General features: G+C 41.1%; 3 protein-coding genes across 3 annotated transcripts; 2 read left to right on the top strand and 1 right to left on the bottom strand.

Moving 5' to 3' along the window:
* Positions 1-237: 237 nt before the first annotated feature.
* ddx41 (DEAD (Asp-Glu-Ala-Asp) box polypeptide 41) lies at positions 238-10,443 on the top strand. Its single transcript, XM_033632625.2, has 17 exons — positions 238-401; positions 1,802-1,897; positions 3,051-3,201; positions 3,318-3,392; positions 3,599-3,659; positions 3,752-3,888; positions 4,003-4,075; positions 4,180-4,333; positions 4,532-4,668; positions 4,931-5,093; positions 7,022-7,153; positions 7,270-7,341; positions 7,430-7,526; positions 7,844-7,993; positions 8,099-8,170; positions 9,788-9,898; positions 10,063-10,443. Exons 1-17 carry the CDS (start codon positions 375-377, stop codon positions 10,197-10,199), a joined length of 1,845 nt encoding a protein of 614 aa, XP_033488516.1. The 5' UTR covers positions 238-374; the 3' UTR covers positions 10,200-10,443.
* A 140-nt stretch (positions 10,444-10,583) lies between these two features.
* dok3 (docking protein 3) lies at positions 10,584-18,476 on the top strand. The gene is made up of 5 exons (XM_033633771.2): positions 10,584-10,838; positions 13,293-13,595; positions 13,875-13,965; positions 16,417-16,604; positions 16,907-18,476. The coding sequence occupies exons 1-5, from the start codon at positions 10,782-10,784 to the stop codon at positions 17,786-17,788; spliced, it is 1,521 nt and encodes a 506-aa protein (XP_033489662.1). The 5' UTR covers positions 10,584-10,781; the 3' UTR covers positions 17,789-18,476.
* A 1,012-nt stretch (positions 18,477-19,488) lies between these two features.
* Positions 19,489-20,893, bottom strand: atoh1b (atonal bHLH transcription factor 1b). Its single transcript, XM_033633716.2, has one exon. It carries the CDS (start codon positions 20,573-20,575, stop codon positions 19,835-19,837), a length of 741 nt encoding a protein of 246 aa, XP_033489607.1. The 5' UTR covers positions 20,576-20,893; the 3' UTR covers positions 19,489-19,834.
* Positions 20,894-22,344: the final 1,451 nt, after the last annotated feature.

Genomic DNA, 22,344 nt, shown 5'->3' with positions numbered 1-22,344 from the left:
GTTGGCTTGTTTCTTTTTTTAAAATTCACTTTTGATACTGTGAAAAAATCTTTCGTTCAGAAAGATTAAAAACAATACAGTTTTGACAAAAATAAAGTGTGGTGTTTGCTTTCTAAGTTTATCTATTTGGTTTGCTTTATATGATGTACCGTTTGTACGAGCTGCCTCTCCCGACTCCAGACTGAATCGCTTTCAAGTATTTGGACGCAGCGTCTTGATGAAGTTTGAGCCTTCCAGCATCCCGTACAGTATCAGAGCTACCTGTGTGGTGTAAACATGCGGATTAGGCTTATTTATTGAATTGTGTATCGAGTATTTGGTCAATAACTCTGTTGTTTAAGTACAAAGAGAACGATATTGTATTCAGAAATAAAATGGAGACCGAAAATCGACCAAGAAAGGTAAGTTAAGCGCATATTAGCGTTCACAGTATGAAAAGGTTACACTAGCTAATGCTAGCTAAAGTTAGCTAGCTAGTCCAACATTAGCGTCTTTAACGTGGCTTAATGTTATCTACCACGCAGTTTATAGCTTTGAAACAGACCAAGAAATAACGTTAAACTAATGTGTTTTAATAATATATAATTTTTAATTAGACTTTCATATGAATGTGCTAAAGGTCCACGGGTAGCTAGCTATTAAGCAGTGCCCTATCAAACACGGTCAATACGTAGTGGTGACGTTTATACCGTTACTGGCACAAAACGTAGAAGTGCATTTATGTAATAGGTATATATAAGAGTACTTGAATTAGTTTTTAGTTCAGTAATAACGTTCTGAAGTTGAAGGCATATCACATGAAAAAAGCACGATTCCCTGTAACTGTGCTTATACATTGTCAGTGTGGACGTAATGATGTTATTGATTATCAAAATTGTAAGACTTAACGTTAAAGAATTCCTGTGACGCCACACCACTTCACCTTTTTACCATTAGACTATTCACATAGTTAGCTCTTTTAAAATAAGATTTTTATTAAAACGTTAGTGATGTATCCTTTGAAAAAGTTTTGACAAAAGTAAACCTAACAAGACTGCTAACTAAAGTCAAGATGTCCTAAAGGGTGTAGTACAGTCCCTTCAGCTAATTCATGTAGAAGTGTATGGGAAACAAATTTATATGATGTCAAGTTTATATAAGCCATTGCATCTGATATATCCGTTACAACTATGTATCCATGTGGTGCATGCCAGCAAATGACTGGTATAAACTTCTGAAAGTTGCCACTGCATCAAAATCTCATTTTTCTTTTACCAGCCGCTTTTTTGCATAGTATATTGTAGCAGGGTGTCTACAGGTCCTCCATGTCTTAAATTCAATGTTACAACAAGAAGGTCATTAAATAGTTTTACAGTTGAAGTTGTGAACTACTGCTACTGCAAACTTATCTATTTTCATATATCTCATTTTGTTGATAATGTTACAAGTCTTTTAAAAACTATAATACCTTCACTTTATGCTTGCACTTACCTGTTGGCAAAATGTTGACTGACCTAACTTACTCTAATAACCATATTTCTACATCACACTTGCTCCTGCACAAAACCCACATATACAGTATACTACTTGCCTGCTATGTTTACCTGCGACACTTAATTATGTTAAACATGATTTGTCAAAAAAATCTGTCCTAAATTTGGTTAAAAGGTGTTTTGAACTGGTCTTAAGAAGAATTAAATTTAACTGCCAGATACCTGTAGACACCCAGTGTAGGGTTAAGTATTCTTGGAGGCACTTCACCTCACTGTAGAGGGCAAATACAAGAGATAATACTTCTGATAATGGTGATGTTTTTACACAGAGGTCTTACGGGGAGGATGAAAAGTCTGGCTCTGAAGGCTCGGAGGATGACGATTATGTGCCGTATGTTCCTGTCAAAATAAGAAAACAACAAATGGTAAGTTATTGTGCACTGTCATGTTTAACACTTTGGATATTAGTAAGGATGCACCAATCTGATCCACCAACTCCGTACAGGGGGAGCCAAGGCCTTACTAAGCAGATCAGGGATGTTAGCCAGATGTGGCTGTTCCACATTGAGCACAGCTTCTTTGTCAGTGTTATTATTAAATTCTATGTTTTATTAAATTTTTTGCCACAAAAAGCTGCCGACTCAGTTTCCAGCATCAAAGCGGTCCCTTACCTTATGTTACCTTGCATAAATTTAATAGCCAATGAGTTCTTCGCAGTGAGCTATATGGAATTAGAGTTTATCTAGTATCTGTAATGGCAGATACCCCCAGTTGAGGTGTCAGAATTAGTATCAGAAGTGAGAAAGTGTGATTGGTGCATCCATAATTAGGGGTGCATGGTTAGTTTAACATAGATTTCTCATGAGGAACATAACATCATTGTAAAAGTTGTACTATATTTTGATTTTACAAACATGTATAGATGTCACTTCCAGTTAGGGCTGGGTGATGTCTCAATATTCTATTGATATTGTGATGTGAGACTAGATACCTTAATAGATTTTGGACATAATACCGCAAGTGTTGTCTTTTTTGGTTTTAAAGGCTGTAGTAGAGTGATTTAATTTTCTGAACTCACCAAACTCCTCTAATTGTTCTATTATTTGCCTTTACCTACTTAGTCATTATATCCACATTACTGATGATTATTTATCAAAAATCTCATTGTGTAAATACTTTGTTAAAGCACCAATACTCAACCCAACAATATCAGAATCAAAATGGGAGTCCAGCTCTACCCCAACAATGTTACTGGCCTTGTGAATCAGTTTATTGAGTCTGCTGGCGTCTGTAACCCTCAACCTGCTGCCCCAGCACACAACGCCAAACAGGATAGCACTGGCCACCACAGACTCATAAAACATCCTCAGCATTGTCTAGCAGATGTTGAAGGATCTCAGCCTCCTCAGAAAATGGAGGCGGCTGTGGCCCCTCTTGTAGAGGGCTATATCGTTGTAATATTTATATCAAGGTATTTGGTAAAAAATATCATGATTTGATTTTCTCCATATCACCCAGCCCTACATCCAGTTACCACATTTTCATAATGCATTTTTCTTTAACACGTGTCCCTCACAGCTACAGAAGATGTTACGTCTGCGAGGAAAGGCAGTGGACGAGGAGCAGAAGGACAGTGGAGAGGAGCAGAGGGATGAAGATGAGGGTCTTGGTCCACGCTCCAACGTCAGTCTCCTTGACCAGCATCAGCACCTCAAGGAAAAAGCAGAAGGTAGCTGGTTCAAACATGATCCTATCTGGATTATGATTGTTATATTACACTGCTCTTGAAACATGACCATACTAGTTCTGTAATATCTCACCCGCTCTGTGTTTTTGTATCGACAGCTCGTAAGGAGTCAGCCAAAGAGAAGCAGCTGAAAGAGGAAGAGAAGATTCTTGAGAGCGTTGCAGAGGGCAGAGGTAAAATTAGACTTAGCCTTTATTGTCCCAGGGGGGAGATTCTTTTTTCCCAGCCCTGTACATTGTCTGACAACAGCAACATGGACAACATCATATATACAGTACAACAGCTCACCTAAACCATAGACCTAAAGATGTTAAAACAGTTTGTGTAAAATGTTCTAAACTTGAAAACTAAAAAACTAAAAAACTTATCTCTCTATCAGCTCTGATGTCTGTGAAGGAAATGGCCAAAGGTATCATATATGACGATCCCATAAAAACAAGGTAAGTTGTTGGTCAGTGAATTATAAAAAGCAACATTGTTTGTTGAGGGGTTTTTTTTTAACCTTTTCATTTATCCCGGATGTTCTCTTTAGCTGGAAGGCACCACGCTACATCCTGAATATGCCAGATACCCGACATGAGCGTGTCAGGAAGAAGTTTCACATCCTGGTCGATGGAGATGGCATCCCTCCTCCAATCAAAAGCTTCAGGGAGATGAAGTTTCCACCAGGTTACAACACACTCCCTCTCCCACACATGAAAAACACATTGTCTTTCTGCGCGAGGCCTTTAGTGGTCCCACGTGATTAACAGCTGGCAACAAATCTGTCTGTTGTTTTTGCAGCAATTTTAAAAGGCTTGAAGAAGAAGGGCATTGTGCATCCCACACCTATTCAAATTCAAGGAATTCCCACAGTGTAAGTGCAGTAAATGGAAATACTCCATGCAAACAGACTGCGAAATATAGAACGTGTGATGAGTATGTGTGAACTTCTCATGAATTGACAGTGTTTGTCTGTAGTCTGTCAGGTCGTGACATGATCGGCATCGCCTTCACTGGTTCTGGAAAGACTTTGGTCTTCACTCTGCCCATCATCATGTTCTCCCTGGAGCAGGAGAAAAGGTTGCCTTTCTTCAAGAGAGAGGGACCATATGGACTCATCATCTGTCCTTCAGTAAGACTCACGAGACAAACCCACCGAATCAATGACACAGCTTGAAATGCAGCATAAAGCCTGATTGGTGGTTACTTAAAATTACAGCATTTCTTACTGCTTTGCACTTCAGACAGATGGTACTTACTGTGAGCAACCTTGGGTTTTTTTCCTGCAGCTAAGCATATCTGATTTTAATACCTTTTCCCTTCACTCCAGCGAGAGTTGGCGAGGCAGACTCACGGCATCATCGAGTACTACTGCAAGCTGCTCGAGGAGGAAGGAGCTCCTCAGCTGCGCTCTGCCCTCTGCATCGGAGGAATGTCTGTCAAGGAGCAGATGGAGGTAGTAAAACAGTAAGTAAGAGTGAGGATTTGTCTAAAAGGAATCTGTTTCTGTCTTGTATCCAGATTTTCAATTTGAACTTCTGTCAAGCAAAAAAAATGCACGATTCAGCTGTTAAATCATTCAGGATTTAAGGAAGGAAGGAACAAAACAGGCAAAACTTTCAGACATACAGTAAATGCAGAAAATATAGTACAAACATTTAACATGCATACTGCATATTAAAATCACAGTGCTTTCTCCAACTGAATCTGAATTTCCTCTTGCTCACAGCGGTGTGCACATGATGGTCGCCACACCTGGCAGACTGATGGACTTGCTGCAGAAGAAGATGGTGAGTCTGGACATCTGCCGCTACTTGGCTCTGGATGAGGCTGATAGGATGATTGACATGGGCTTTGAGGAAGACATCAGAACCATCTTCTCCTACTTCAAGGTGAGGTCCTCCTCTGCAGCAGTGCCCACCAAATGACAGCAACCCAGAGAAACAGAATGAGAGTAGCGAAAATCAAATCAACATAGCGGAAGGTCAGAGTGGCAACCATTTTTATGTGTGCTGATGCCATTGTCATTATTGTAGCAGGCTAACTTTCTCATAAACAAACCGACTTGCGGCAAGTCACTGAGGTGACATTTTGCAGTAACGACCAACTGAGCAGTGGAGTTGCAATAACAAAGCACGAGGAGGCATAGTTGTCTTTTGTGCAGTCTCACATCTCTGCCTTACTTCTAGACAAGAACGGAGGATTGCTGGATTTACATTACAGCGTCACCTACTGAGAAAAGTATCTCATTAGAGTACTTTTGTTTTACTTCACTACCTAATACATATATAAGAAATAACAAAATAAACTCGCCAAAGGAAATACAGTATTCTTACACTTGTTGTCCTGAATAAACAGAATCCTCCGTCACAAAAGTAAGACTAACATTAGCTTAATAGCCTTGTTAACTCATTGTGAAACACACTTCATCAAACTTGACTCATCAAAGCCATCTTGGTTAACATTAGGGTGCGTTCATAAATCCAATCTGACACTTCACTTAAATGAGAGCGCTGTTGCTCGAAGAAACAGAATTCTGTTTCTACATTAATTGACGAACGGTTAAGTTAATCACACATTCACCGCTCAGCGCTTTGCTGCTCTGTCCCCAGACATAGAGTACCCAGAGTACACTGTGCTGCTCCCAGCATGTGGTGTCCTGAATAACCGAACGGTACATTCCAACAGCACTCCAAATTCACCAACAGTCCAGTTTGTGCCAGAATGCGCTCCGGTACTCGGAGTGAATATTTCCGAACGCACCCCAAGCCTTTCCACAAATAAACCTTTGATTCATTAGATATGAAAATATGCTGGATCTGCATGCTGTTTATCCCCACTGTCTCTGTCTGCTGAGCAGCAGCTCTCAGTTGTTCTTCGGAGGCAGCTCAAGTGTATCAGGTTTCAACAAACTTGCAATTAACGGCAACAGAAGAAAAAGGGACTGTCAGTCATCTTTTAAAAGTAACAGCTTGCTTATTTGAAGGCATAACCAAATAACTGGTTACTTAAATTGCCAACTAACGCGTTACATTACTCATTAAAACAAAAAAGTAATCTGAAGACTTTTTGACACATTACCTCCAAAAGTTCTAACTTAAAATACATCTGCTCACTGTGCAAATATGTCACTACTTTTGATCATTTAAAATTCAGCAATAAAAACGGAATTCTCAAACTAGTGTCTGTTACACACTTTGACTCCACTTACATGTTTTGTCACCCTGACAACTAACACAAATTGCCATTCCCTGAGTTAGTCACATGACCACAGCAAACACTTCAGTGTCCTTTATATCCATTCTGTTTCTATGCAGCAACCATATAATCAATTTATTTTGTCCCCTCCATTTTTCTATTTCCTGGTTGTTAAATCTCTACTTGGACAAATTCACTGCTCGCTGGCATATCATTGGTCTTTTCCTCTGATTTTCACACTGAAAAGTTATGTTGGTATTTCTGGAAATTTTGCCACATTTGTACAACTTGTCTGTAAAATCTGCTACTCAGTACATTTAGAGCAAAAATAGGCCTTGCAATCACAGTCACAGAGTAATGCTTCATTTTCTATCTGTAACACTAGATGAAATTGTTTTTCCCACAGTCCTGATGCTTTCAGAGGCAGCAAATTGTGTCATCACCCAAGCACTCCCCACAGTTGGCTGATTAGTCCGTCTTCCAGCTGCTGGGCTCAATCAGTTAAAACTTTTTTTTTTTCAGACTCAAATCTTGTCATGAAAACTGGCCCTAGGAGATGTAGCCTGGCTTTTTGAGAGCTCAAGACAAAAAAGGTCCTATAATTTGTTATTTCTTCACGTAGGGACAAAGGCAAACCCTGCTTTTCAGTGCCACTATGCCCAAGAAGATCCAGAACTTTGCCAAGAGTGCACTGGTCAAACCCATCACAATTAATGTGGGCAGGGCCGGAGCTGCCAGCTTGGATGTCATCCAGGTATGTTCATTTGTCTCTGTAAGAGGTTTTCTGTCTTAGTCGGGGGGATTCATTGCATTCATTCATCACTCCAGAAAAATTGTGTGAGCTAAAGAACAAATACTTTGTGTGTGCAGGAAGTGGAATACGTCAAAGAGGAGGCCAAGATGGTGTACCTACTCGAATGTCTCCAGAAAACACCACCTCCTGTCAGTACTTCTACACGTCATGACATTCACATATACCAAAACTCAAATATGTCAGATGGTAGAAAATATTGTCTGTTCATATCAATAGGTGCTGATATTTGCTGAGAAGAAGGCTGATGTAGATGCCATCCATGAGTATCTGCTGCTAAAAGGAGTTGAGGCGGTGGCCATCCATGGAGGAAAAGGTACATAGGGCTCTAATCTAATCTTTGAAATATATTTGCAATCAGTACGTAGTGATGCAGAGAGTTGCAGTATTCGGAGGTAAGTCCAGCCCAGCATCAAGTTTCAGATCATCTGCACACAGCCTTACTCTTCAACTTTCTTGTAGTTGCACATCATTACCACCAGATGCCATCCTGCTTGCACATGTCACCATTTCTGCTTCCTAGTTTGTTCAACATTTCAAAGGCATAGAAAGCGCTGCAGATACGTCCCTTACAGTTTCCATTTGTTGTGTTGCAGAATGTGGTTTGTGTAATATTTGTTGATTGTGTTTCAGATCAGGAGGAAAGAACAAAAGCTATAGAGGCATTTAAAGAAGGAAAGAAAGATGTCTTGGTTGCCACAGACGTTGCCTCCAAGGGTTTGGATTTCCCAGCCATACAGCATGTAGTGAATTATGACATGCCTGAGGAGATAGAAAACTATGGTAAGAGGAGATATATGGCCTGGTCTTCTTAAAATCAGTACATTATGTAATCATCGGCTCTCTTTAAATTACTCAAGCTGGTTTGCTGAAATTGTCTCGCTTCAGTCCACAGAATTGGAAGAACTGGACGATCGGGCAAGACCGGTATCGCCACTACATTCATCAATAAAGGCTGCGGTAAGGGGGAAAAAATTAAAGTTATTCTTTCATATGGGTATTGATTTCAGAATATTTGTAATGCATTATAGTAAATTTATTCAGCTTAATTCAGTGATAAATGACAAGTTGAAAGTAGGAAGCAAGTGTTTCCTACTGTGGGTCTGTATACATTTCTCTATACATATACATATACATATACATATACAATAGGGCTGCTACAAAGTCCCTTTTTTACACCACCTTTGCATTTTTACAGAGAACCAAACAACAGTAGCATCATGCCGGCCCAGTGTGTGGTTTTAGACTGCATGCCAGCATCCCAAAAGCAAAATAGGCGGGCATGATGTACAGCACAACAGCGTCTGCCTCTACTGTGACACATGCGCATCAGCGCTTAATAAACAATAACAATAGCATTAATATGGCAATACCAATCATTTGCCATCCCTGTTATTTGGCAGCTAATTTCGTTATCTGCTCTGACAGTAAGAAGCTTCCAGACCTCATTGTTTTCACAATTTGCAAACATTGTTGGCTGCTGCTCTTCTTCTTTGAGTTAGCTGCTAACTGCTAGCAGCTGCTTTGAAAATCCCTGGTGGTGGGTCGCACACATAAAGGGGGATTTATACTTGTGCAGCAGATCCTACGCTGTTGTGAGCATTTATACTTGTGCGGTGGTGTGTCTGTGTCACTCTGCAGTTACACCTCCAAAACACTAGTCAGCGACGGAGGTTTCTGTGAAGTGCTGTAAATTTAGTTGATTCAAAACACACATTAAACATGGCTTAACAGAGACAGTTTCAAACACAAGAACACAAATCAGCTTCACTATAACTCGCAGTATTCACAAACACGTCTTTATCTGGACACATTTTCCCCACAAACACAACATGCTAATGTTTTTAGCAGAAGCCTATGGCATTTTACATGGTATGAATTAGCCTAGCAGCTAGCGGACTTTTCTCTACTCATTTGAGGGACAACAGCAACATTTAACAAAAGTAACGTTACAAAATTCGGCTCCATTAAAACTCACAAGGTTCACTGACAAAACAACTGTATTATACTAAACATGTTTTTCAAACAAACATAACATGCTAACGTTATTAGCACAAGCCTATGGCATTTTACATTGTATAAATTAGCCAGCGACGATTTCCTCTGCTCAGATTAAATCCCGAACTATAAATCCCCGAAGGATAAATCACACACAAGACCTAAAATGCTATTTTTCTGGAGGCTTTACTATCTTCCCAGTTTATTGTTTCTTATCTGTGAAATAAAGCAAATACGGCTTTTACTTCTTCTGCTGCTGGTTTGAAGGCGAGACAATTCTGAACTGCCATTCTGTGACTGTATCTTCTATAAATAGTGAGGCATAACAACACTGTGAAATTCTCATCTTGAACAGTCAGTGTAATAGGGGCATATGACTATTGATCTTGAAGAAGGCCTGAGGGCAGAAACGTCATCTGAATATAAGAGAAATACATATGGGCCCAGAGTGTGCAACACTTGTTTCCTACTCTCAAGTCTACTACCAGTGATCAGCTCCTCACTGTAACTCTTGGTGTGTGTTACTTTTCTATATTAAACAACAAAAAGTTTATATTAAGTGTGTGTCTTTCCCTATAGATGAGTCTGTGTTGATGGACCTGAAGGCCCTGCTAGTTGAAGCCAAGCAGAAGGTTCCTCCAGTCCTCCAGGTGCTCCAGACAGGAGACGAGACCATGCTGGACATCGGAGGTGAGTCGTTGTCATGCTCTGTCATGCTCTTTATCTATGGGTTACTCTGTAATCACTTTGTGTTTTCTTTAAAATGTTCCTCTAACCTAATCATCTTATCTCAAATTCACAAAAGTGTTGAGTGTTTGCAAACCCTTTGTGACTTACCTGATTTTTTTTTACAGGAGAGAGGGGCTGTACGTTCTGTGGCGGTCTGGGTCATCGTATTACAGACTGTCCCAAGTTGGAGGCCATGCAGACCAAGCAGGTCACCAACATCGGGCGGAAAGACTACCTGGCTCACAGCTCAATGGACTTCTAAGGGTTTTTTTAATAGAGGGATGATTCTCCAAAGCTAAACGGAACTGAGAAACATTTCTGAGGAAATTGTACAGCTGTTTTTCATGTCACTGAACTGAGGAAGTCTATTTGTATCATCACCTAATATAGTTCTGACACAGGTCTGTCAGATGCAACTTTCATTTTTACCTTTTTGCCTAGATGTGTAGACTTTGTAATATACATTTTTGATACTTCCTATTGTAAATAAAGTCACAATATCTGTTCATGATCTTTAATGTTCTTATCTGGAAAAATAGAAAGGTGTGGTACCGGTTTTGTCTGATGAGGAAGTTGCTAAAACATGCAGAATGCAAAGGGAAGTTTGACTCAAGAAAACAGCAACACACATCTTGTGTGCCCTGTCTTTTGCAACAGTCAGGTTGCAGATCAGAGATATCTTGTCTGGACTTACACAAGTTGACGAGAGAATGAAAGCCACTGGTGACGTAAAGGAAACAAATGCTCTGGTGGCGTAGAAAAACCTAATTATAACCTCTTGGTTTGTTACATGTTGACCACAGAGCATTGAGACCTAGAGTAAAGATTAACAGAGCTCACAAGCATGGATGTTATCTTCAAGGAAGGGAAGCTGTACCTTCAAGGGGTCAAGTTTGGAAAGGTAAGTTTTACAGAAATTCGGTGTACTTGTGAAACAGTGAACATTGTGGTTGTTTTAAGTCTGTGGCAACTGAGCAGCTCGGACAAAAATACATGTTACAGTACTTTGCTTTGATGAACTGCCGAGTTGAGACACGTAAAGGCTCAGCTGACAATACAAATATTTCTCAGAAGTTTTATGTCTTGATGTAGAGCATGCCATATATAAACTCATTGCATGCAAAGACATACATTGCTCCAAATATCAAGCCTTGGTAAATGATACAGATACACAAACACTAATGCAAATGTGGAAATTTGTCAAATTGTTTTTAGTATTTACTGAAAGTCTAAATTTCCCTCCACTCAAGATGGCATAGATTTAACGTGGTCTTGTGAAACTGCATCATCCTTTTTGCCCTTAAAGAAGATCTTTTCAAATGTCCCTGCAAGGTGTTCAGTGGGTTTGGCAACTCTGAAGTCATGCAAGTCGGCAATCTTTTCACTTTCTTGGACTTAAAATATAGTAATTCTTTTGTTTGGGTCAATGTGGAGATAACTCTGTTTGGCTAAATCTGGAATAAGTCTCAAATCGCCATGTGTTCATATTTCCACAGTCGCTTTTAACTTCAGGAAATGCATTGTTCCTTATTCCACTCGTGTTGGTGTCTCATCAGGTAATCTCAATATAACCTGCTGTAAATACAGATTGATATTAATGGTGAAAATCTGGTATTTGTCCACCCGTATTAGATACGAATTTATAATTGGGGCTGGTTCCATTTGCAAGGCTTGTATTTTGCTATTTCAGTCAGTTAGATTGTATCTGCTCCTATTATTAGTAATATGTGAAATGGTGAATTGAGTGCTAAATTTCCTTTGAAGGTGTGATACTGATTCACAGATATCTTAAAATACTGGTCCTCAGATGACGTGGAGACCAAAGGTGTGAGTGACATCCTATTTTCATGAGTGCTATATCGTAGGCATCTGGACTTGTTGTTGACCCAAGCAAGTCCAGTTGCCTACGATATAGCACTTACAATTACCATGACCTGGATGACTGAGAATCTTCACAGACAAGACGACATCCTATTTTGGATCAATATGATGTGGTTTGTGAAAATCCCTTCAGTGTGGTTCGCACTGCCCTCTCATAAACTGTAAATTAAGCTACAGGTGGGCAAAGGCTAGTCTTTCTTAGGGCCACGTTTTGCAAAATTCAAGCAGTATGACTAATGCACAAAGTAACATATTTACTTGATTTTCGTAAAAAGTGAAATAAATAACAATCTGATAATTAAACTTTGCACAGGGGTCATTTCAAAGATGAAACAATGCTTAATTGAAGGTTTGAAATGAATAGGAAAAAAAAAAGAACAACAACATCACAAAACAATAAAAATAAGTTAAGTTAGTGATAACAGAATAAAAAATTTAAAAAATAGCTACTGAAACAGAAAATGGTGCTATAGATAAAATCAAGTCAGACAAAATGTGTACTAAATATAACAGTACATGCTCAAATTAACAGGCTGTTTACAGGTCTGGGTGTGAACGAGCTAAATGCAGCACGCAGTCACTGGAGGTCATCTGAAAACAATGAGACGCATCTTGAAATAAATTCTGTAAACATACAGATGGTATTGTTGTAATGCACTTTGTAAAGAGTAATCAAGAGTTTGTCTGTGGCCTTACTCCTAATAACCCATCTATCTATATCTGTGTTGTCTGAGAGCTGTAGAAGACTTTGAGCCATCTAATCACTGATGTTTGAAACCCAACCATGTCAGCAGGGCTCAGATCATCACACGAAGCAGAAATGTAGAGCTGTGTGTCATCTGCGTAACAACAGAGACAGACACCGTACTTCCTGATAGTATACCATAATAACAAAAGATCTAAATCACTCATGAACTGTGCCACCCATACACTTCATAAAATAATTGACTTAGCGACCATGACATCACCCACTGGTTTGTGGACCCCCATTTTGTAGCCTCGGGTTTCGCATACACGGCATTTTGGCCGTTGACATCTTGGTTTTCTGGAGCCAGAGGTTACCATTTTAGAGGAAAGGATGGAGGTGTGGAGGAGTGAGGGGTTGATCTGATTCATAGATTGTAGCGGCACCTCATAGACAGCCTGGCACTCAAAGCGGTCCTGTCCTTAAATATGTGCAACTTCAAGCCTTAATAATATGTTAACGGTTGATTTATATAAAAATTCACCACCCTAACAGTTGTCATAGGTGTTGCAATTAGCTATAGAGACCAATTTTTTGTATCTGGTTGTAAACATGTTTATTTCTGCTGTAAAGTTGGACATTGTAACACGCCAGCCTCAAGTGGCAATTTGAGAAACTGCAGTTTTTGGAACTTCCACGCTGACCTCGTTTTTCAGCCCTGGAGGTTGCCACTTGGTGCCACCCATTTATTAACCGTCACTACTTTTTCCCTCCTTCTATCTCCAACAGAAAACATGGCGGAAAATATGGATGGTGCTTTTGAAGCCCAGCTCCATGGGCGTCGGGCGGTTGGAGATCTCTAGTCTACTTGACAACAATGCTGCTACTGACCAGAAGAAAGTCTCTTGGCCGAAAACGCCTGAAAGAAAAGTTGTGCGTCTGAGTGACTGCCTCAGTGTCGTCCCTGCTCCAAAGCAGTCTTGCCCCTCTGGGTGCACCGCCTTCTACCTAAACACCACTCAATGCACCTTCACTCTGGCCTCCACAACAACCCAGGACTGGCTGAGTGCCCTCTGCCTTCTAGCCTTCCAGGTATCACACATCTCTCCTCTTGGCCAGTGCAACTTTCTTCTTCTCTTTTTACATCAGGAGTTGTACTTTGGAAAAGGTGGGGATAAACCTTACTGACAATCAGACAGGACAATGAGGAAGTTAATACAGTATCTGTAACTTCTGTCTCTTCACTTCTCTAATTCTTGTGCTTGCACAAGCTATGCCCTTTCTTGCATCTTACCTCTTTGAAGTCATAAAATGGTGATAAGAGGATGGTGTACACTCCATGTAATGTTTACCATGCCACTGTGTTTACAGAAGGATCCTGGGGAATCAGACAAAGGGGCTTTCGAGAGAGGAAATGACTTGACCATGGCGGATAATGACCTTTACTCATCTTGGAAAACTGGTAATGCTCGTCAGTCTGTAGATGACAGCTGATCAGTCAACGAGCAATCAAAAAAAATTTGTTTAGTTTAAGTTAGTCTTAGCTATTTGTCAGATTGTCTGTTGGTGTTTCATGCCCTGTCAAACTATATTATAGTGATGCTGCAATGCTCCCACATCAGCAATCAAAACTTTGACTCAAGTTGCAAGAAACTGGAATGATGGTGTAAAATCAAAAATCAAAAGTACGTATTTTTCCTTACAGCTGTAGTGCTATTTATAAATCTAGATTGTTTTGGTGTGACTTGCCAGGTGTTGGAGATATCGGATGTAGAGATGTCTGCCCTCTCTTAAATACAATGGAACTAGATGGCACTCAGCTTGTGGTGCTCAAAGTTGGTTGGTCAAAAATACATTTAAACAACTTTGAAGGTAAATTTCAGTTTATTTCAACCTGTCTCCTATCGTCCTAAATTTGGTTCAAGTGACTAGTGACATACAGATAATAGTTAGCATGTTAGCCGTTAGCCGTTAGCCTAGATACAACCGCAGCATCAGACCTGTTAAAACGTAATTGAACGGGCATCCCTTCAAGTGCAAAGTTAGTCCACTAAACAAGCTTTTTTTCCACAAAGACCACCTCATATCGTTAGGATAAATGTCAGAGAACATATAGAAAATGGCATGTAAACGTGTTGTCTTACCTTACCGGTGTGCTGCCATGTTTGTTTATCCCTCTAGCTCTGCTTTCCAAAGCGCAGCCGAAATATATCTCGCCAGCTCTAGATAAAGCCCAGCTGGATACTACTTCAGGTGGAGGTGTCTCGTCTTCGGTCACATCCAGACCTAGAAAATAAGGCTGCAACCGCTCCCATTCCTTGCAACAGAGGCATTCCTCTTCTGTGGGCACTGGGGCACAGCATTCACAGCTACTCCACCAATTTCCAGAGCTATGCTGCCTTCCAGCAGCCATTCCTCCTCTCTCGTCCTCTAACGTTACCTGTTGCGCCTCTCTCTCTCCTCCTCCTCCGTTCAGGCGACTGTCCGGTTCTGCCTTCCAGCTGTTGCTGCTTGTTCAGGCACACTATGAGATCGTTGCTTGTTCTCGCGATATTTCGGCTGCGCTTTGGAAAGCAGAGCTAAATTGTAAACAAACATGGCAGCACACCGGTAAGGTAAGACAACACGTTTACATGTAATTTTCTATATGTTCTCTGACATTTATCCTAACGATATGAGGTGGTCTTTGTGGAAAAAAAGCTTGTTTAGTGGACTAACGTTGCACTTGAAGGGATGCCCGTTCAATTATGTTTTAACAGGTCTGACGCTACGGCTGTATCTAGGCTAACAGCTAACATGCTAACTATTATCTGTATGTCACTAGTCACTTGAACCAAATTTAGGACGATAGGAGACGGGTTAAAATAAACCAAAATTTCCCTTTAAATAACTCAAAGATCTTGTTATGAGTAGTTTCTTGTAGGAACTATTTTCTTTCTACTCAACACACCGGTCAACTGTATCACTGCTCAGGAGGAAGCGTGCATCTACTGCTAGCTCACCTAGCATCACTGAGCCATAAATAATAACATCTCATGCTGTCACAAGCAGGAGTCTCTTGTCCATGAGTAGATGCACAGTTCCTTCTGAGCACTGATTCAGTTGGCAGGTGTAGTTCGGTAGACAGAAAATAGTTCCTACATGAAACTACTCACAACAAGCTCTGTGGATTATCTTGAGTAACCAGGTCATGATTTCTAGAAAGAGACATTGCTGCTGAGTTTTTCAAATGCATTTTTGCCACTTTGAGCACCACAAGCCGAGTGCCATCTAGTTCCATTATATTGGAGAGAAGGCAGATATCTCTACAGCCGATATCTCCAACACTCTGCAACTCACACCAAAACAATCTACACTGATTAAAAGTACTAAAGGTAAGGGGGAAAATATGTATTTTTGATTTTGGGGGTGAACTGTCCCTTTAATAATGTCTTAAGAGTGAATTGGAGAATGTATTATAATAAAGGAAACAGACCAGGAAGAAGCTAGCAGTAGTGAAGTTTAGATGTCACAGAGTCACAAATTCAAGACATCAGCAGAAACCTTGAATATGTGTCAGCAGCAGCTAAAGTCACTAATTTATTCAAACATGAACGGCAGAATGCATTAGCGTCAGCAAGCTCTGGCTTACACACATTTATTTCTTTTTATTTCCTAATGGATTACACTTCTGCTGAAAAATCCCGGCAGCCCAGTCACACTGAGAGATTAGCAGAATGCAAGCAATTTTAAATCAGCCCTTTTCTGTATAAGAATGTACTTAGTGTATATTTATTCCCTATGCTAATGTATTGCTGCGCAGACGTCATGTGAAATATCCAGTACTTTCATGTGTATTTACTGCATGCTGCACTAACCTCAGTGTGCTATGATGTTTAAAGTGGCTGATGATGTCATGTCTTGTCATGTTTAGATCTGACCCTTCCTCCAAACCAGTACCAAGTGACAGTCCAGAGCACAGAGGCATCCAGGAGGTGCAAGTTGTCCGGGGAGTATCTGGTCTCCACAGAAAAAGACGCTGTGACTCTGCTGGCCATCAATACTGGTCACATATTCTATCGCTGGCCGTACAGGCTCTTACGCAAATACGGACAGGTTGAGGTAAAGTACTTATGAATTCCCCTCATATTGGAAATGATGAAAATATATTCAAAGTGCATCACCATAGTCATGATAGACCTGGCATTTAGCTGGGATCATTTACATATCTTTGAAGGAATAGTTTGACATTTTGGAAACTGTGCTTAATGGCTTTCTTGCCGAGAGTCAGATGAGAAGATGGATACCCCTTCTCAGACGGTGATATCGCTCTTCTCATCTAACTCTCAGCTAGAAAGTATGAGAATATTTTCCATAACGTCAGCATATTCCTTTAAGGTGTGTGTTGCTGCGTGTGATTGCAGGGTGGATTTAGCATTGAAGCCGGCCGGCGCTGTGAGTCAGGAGAGGGAGTGTTCATCTTCCTGTCCAGGCACGGTCCCCAGATCTTCCAGAATATATCAAGGCAGTGCTCTGTGGAGAGGATGTCCCCTTCTCAGCCAACCAGTGTCCACAGGAGATCCTTTTGTGACTCTAATCTCCCAACCACAACCAGCTGGCCCTCTGGTCACCATGTCTACAGTCCTGCAGATGTTTCTGCAGACACAGAGGATGAGTCTGCCGACCACTACTCTACTATAAATGACACCCCCGTGCTAAATGTAAAGCGGCTATCTCTTGTCCAAACTCATCTCTCTAACAGCAGGGAGGCTGTGGGAGATGAAGATGAGGATGAGGCTGATAGATGTCATTCCCTGGAGGCTGTAAACCTGGATACTGTCATGGAGGACAGCATTTATTACAACCTAAGGAGAGCCACACCTCCTATAATCAGACCTGATGAGTTCAAACCTGCAGGGTTCTCAGAGTGCATCTATTCAGATTTGAAAATAGTTGATTTTCCCCTAAATCCCCAGCTGCAGCCCCTCTCGTCACCCCTACCTGAGTTTGTTCCCCATCTTCGCCCCTCCACCCCGCCCAAGTCTGCTCCCAGCACCCCACCCAGGCCCCGATACCAGCGCCAGCCCCCTGCGAATAACTACAACCCGCCAGGGTACAATACACAGGCACAGGCGGTGGATGACATGAAGGAGATGGAGGAGGCCATCAGCTCCTCTACCCATGTTGGCCCCACAGAGGCCCCTGGCAGTTTTAAACACAGGCTGGCAGAAATCATTTCTAAGGACCTGGCAAAGTTCCAGCCACCTCTTCCCTCTGGAGTGGGCAGCCCCACATTTTCTCAGTAGCCTATTAGCTAACAGACAGACTAGGAGGAGCAGTTTTTAACCATGATAGACTGTCATAAAGCATAATTAGTTTCTTTATATCTTTGAAATCCCTTTAGCTGGAAACATTTGGCATCAGATTTTGGCTTGTAGATGTTTGTATATTTATCTGTAACCTGAGAAAAGCATCTGGAATGCATTTTATTCTGTGGATTATCTTTGCAATAACTAGATTTGAGTAGTGTTGTTCTTTACTGCTGGAATTTTAAAGAAGCTACAGTATATGTGCCGCAGTATCTTTAATGTGACATAGCCGTGAGCTGATAAGCTGAGGGAACACTTGTGGACTGTTTCATTATGGAAATAGCTTTGGAAAAAAAATGTTTCCTTGTTACCTCGGCAGTTACCGTAATATATATGGTAATATTTGAATATGCTCAAAATACCCCCATTAAAAAAAGGCAACCACTCTCTGCTGTCCGGAGTAATCATTAGCAAATGTAATTGTAATCATAAATAAACTTAACAAATTGCCATTATTACTACTACCGGTCCTAGTATTACAGTGTGCTGCAGCTCTGCATGTGATTTATGCCTGTGGTGTTGCTGCTCTCCAGCAGAAGCTGCTGTGGAAAGATACAATCAGTGTCAAAGACTGTGCTGTCTCTGTTTCGTCACTTTCAAATGTATTAAAAGATGAAAAACTGGAGCGTAATTTGAGTGTTATGTAGGCTTTATCACTGTCAGATGTGATAGTTAAGTGTTAGTATGTCATAAAAAAAGTCATTAAAAATTAGTCATAGTGTGTGCACTGCGGCCCTCAGCTGGCTCCCTGAAATGGCACTCAGTACTCAAGTCTTTGAGAACTGATCTAAGATTGTTTGAAGATGTTTTAAAGTGGTCTGTTTAGCTGTTTCAAGCCCCTTGGGGGTTGGGTCACAGTAGATGTAGATCAGGGGTGTCAAACATACGGCCTGTGGGCCAGAACCGGCCCGCCAAAGGGTCCAATCCGGCCCACAAGATGACGAGACTAAGAGGTGCCAGTTTTCAGGAGCAAGTTAAACAATGCATACTTCATGTAAAAGTCTGCTTCAGAGTCTTTCCCACTCTGACCAGAATACAGCTCTCTAATATATCAATCAATACTGTGACCATGTTTAAAGATATTGAATGTTGTGCAAAATACTGTCAATCAGCTCCTTCAGTTCATAAGAATCTGTATCAGGAAATGCGTGGATAAATGCACATGTAATGACACTGAGAAGTAGACTGACTAAATGTGGAAAAACTGAGTCATTCTGTTGAAACGTAACTTATTTTTGTCAAGCCATGTCAGGCCGTTCATCTGTTTTGTAAAGGGATGAACATCTATAGAATGTACTTGAAATTCTTTACATAACAAAGGTGGTCTGGCCCACCTGAGATCAAACTGGGCTGTATGAGTTTGACTTTGACACCCCTGCTGTAGATTAAAAATGGTCCCTCCCAATGTTAAATAGGTGATTACGGCCCTGATTGTTGAACAGCAGATTTGGAGTTAGCTTTATGTTTGCTCTTCTAACTTCCCTTTGTAAAGAGCGTACGTTTGTTTTGTCACACGGCAGTATAACCGTTTTGCAATGACTAAAACATTTTGAACATGGAGGCTTCAGTCTGCTTCACATGGTATAAATATTGACATGTAACAAAATGAAATACACAAAACAACTCAAAATGCACACTGGTGTTTTAAGCATATCTTTATTGTAGCAAAACAATCATCATAAAAATACCCCATAGCTTTACATAAATATCAAAATAATTGTTTTAATTTAGACAAATGTCACTGACACTGGGAATGTCTGTAGTGATGGTTCAGACCATAAAGTGCATTAAAAAGGCCTCTGTGGCCTTAGGAAGTAAAAAAAAATCAGGGTTTCAGTAAGTTTTTCTCATTGACAGTGCAATTTCTAAACTATTTCAAATGACAGGAGAAAATAAAGGACTATGTGACATGATCAATGTTTCTACAAGCTGATATTTGGTTCTCCTGGTTCTGTCTCTAACAGACACTGCAGTGGTTTTGTGTTACTGTCTTCCACTCTGACTCTCCTCCATGTCACTGAGGTGCGAAGATTCCCCATCACTGCTGTTGGAAGAAGTCACTGATTGATTTGACCCCAAGTCAGATGTAGGTCCGAATATTATGAGGTGGCCGACGGAGGCGGAGGGGTCCCGCTGTTCTCCGGTCAGCGGGTTCGGGGACTGCGCAGTGTCCGCTGGCCGCAGAGAGTGGATCAGACTCCGCCTGGAGGACTTGTCCGCAGCAGCTGGACGGGGACTCCTGCACTCCGGGTGAACTACACCAGCCAGCAGCTCCGACAGCTCAGTGATGTAAATCTGCGCCATTTGGAGGGTGTCGTACTTGGACAACTTTCTCTCGTTTTCCAGGGAGGGGATGACGCTCCTCAGCTCGTCAAACGCCTTATTGAGGCCGTGCATCCTTCTCCTCTCTCTGGCGTTGGCTGCGACGCGCCTGTGTTTCTGCGGGCCAAAGTGGCTCGGCTTTCCCCCCTCTGCTGCCCTGTCACAGTCTGCCTCTGCGGCGTCTGCAGCAGTCTGGCACACAGGAAGTTTACTCATTGGCACAAGTTTCTCCAGCGCGAGGCCAGAGTCTGCAGCTCCGTGCGCGTCCCTCCTGGAGAACGCATGGATTGAATTAGATGAAATCCAAGTCTTGGAGTTGATGTGGGCAAGGTTGCGCTGCTGCAGCAGGCTGAAGTCCTCAGGGTACTCCGGCCAGCTTGAAAGCTCTGCTTTTGCAGTCATCACTGCAATGGCCTGTGGTCGTGCACGGCAGGGAAAAGGTCACACATAAGACTCTGGCTGATGCCCTCGTCTCTGGAGTGCTTTGCACCGCGCCAGCAATTTATACCACCTCCCCTCAGTCACCTTGGTGTCACTCCCAGCTCTTCAAACAGCCCTGACAGCCCTGCAGCCTCAGGAGGCAGCAGCCAATCGTACAATCCCCTCTGACCCTGTCAACGAACAATTAGACAAAGCTCGACTTTTTCTCTCCCATTGTGCTTTGTAACTCAATCACGACCTTGTTATTGTGCTCGCACAGAGGGGAGCCGCGGTATTAATCATTCAAGAGCATGGCGTATATGTTTCAAAAGTTTAGGAGAAGATGTCTAATGAAGCTGTTCAGGAAAGTCTGAGCTGCATGTCTGCTGCTGGCTTTATTATTTTGGTTTTCCAGAAATAAATAAATTAACACGCCCAAACTGTTAATTAGTAAATTAAACAACCTGTGCTTGCAGCTTGGACATATAGAGTTTTCTGATCTTTCCCTCCACCCAAAATACTTTTTTACACAATTATTTTGTGATTTCTATTTTTATAAGATTATATATTATTTTTATAGGGTATTTTAAAGGTCCAGTGTGTGGGGCGTCTTGGCAGAAATTGAATATAACTTAATAAGTCTGTTTTCCTTAGCTTATAATCACCTGAAAATAAAAATTGTCATGTTTCCGTTACCTTAGAATGTGTCATTTGTTTCTACAGTAGCCCAGAATGGACAAACCAAATACTGGCTCTAGATAGAGCCATTACATCAGCCACCGTAATTAGTAGCCCCTCTGTGACAAGCCGAACAGCATTGAAAAACACTAATTTCAATGTGAAACTGCTTTATTCAGCGTCTTTACCAGTTAATTTAACTGAGTCCATTTGTTTTGGTTAGGAACTGACCTCTGCAGATGATTTGGCTCCCAGTAAAAACCTCCTGAACATCTGGATGTTAAGTTATTTTAGAAAAAAGGCGAGCACATATAAGCAGGTGCTAGGCTAGCAGCCCATCTGCAACGTGCCTATCAGTGCTGATTTGTAATATGAAACTGCTTTATTCAGCGTTTTTATCAGTTTTAATCACATGGTCCATTTGTTTTGGAGAGGAAGAGACCTCTGCGGATAATTTGGCTCCCAATAACAACAACTGTAACTGGGAGTTCATGCTTGGCTAATGATAGAAAGTTCAGCTGGTTGCAATCAACAATCCTCACATGTCGGTAAATCCTACACACTGTTCCTTTAAAGCTTAGTAGGTCTATTTATTTAAAAAGTTAATCAGATATTGTTTAAATTTAGTGTGTTGTGCTGTTAAGAACAAACATTTTACACTACATAATCATCACCATCATTACCATCATCAACATCCATATAGACTGTAGCCAATCCCAGTCCATGGAAAATGAATTTGGGCATCTTTCTCATGAGCAAAGGAACTGACTCCTTCACTTCGGTCTGACCCCTGAGGGATCTGGCAGCGTTGAGGTTTGTTCTCAAACAAACAGTAAAAGGTAGACAATCTTTTGCAGATTATTTGCAGAAGAATAATAAATGAACAGGTGGAAGGCAAGGCTTGAGACACACCTGTCTATAGCACAGCCATGATAACTGATAAGTTGTCTGAGGGCAATTTATGAATCATTTAGCGAGAAGTGAGGATCAAAACATGCATAGGCCTGTGTCATAATGCAAAAAGTTCCATTAGGCTGTTATCATTATTATTATTATTATTATTATCATCATTA

Source organism: Epinephelus lanceolatus, chromosome 7 (genome assembly GCF_041903045.1).
Source record: "Epinephelus lanceolatus isolate andai-2023 chromosome 7, ASM4190304v1, whole genome shotgun sequence".
Classification (NCBI taxonomy): domain Eukaryota; kingdom Metazoa; phylum Chordata; class Actinopteri; order Perciformes; family Serranidae; genus Epinephelus; species Epinephelus lanceolatus.
This window is presented reverse-complemented; position numbering and strand designations above follow the sequence as displayed.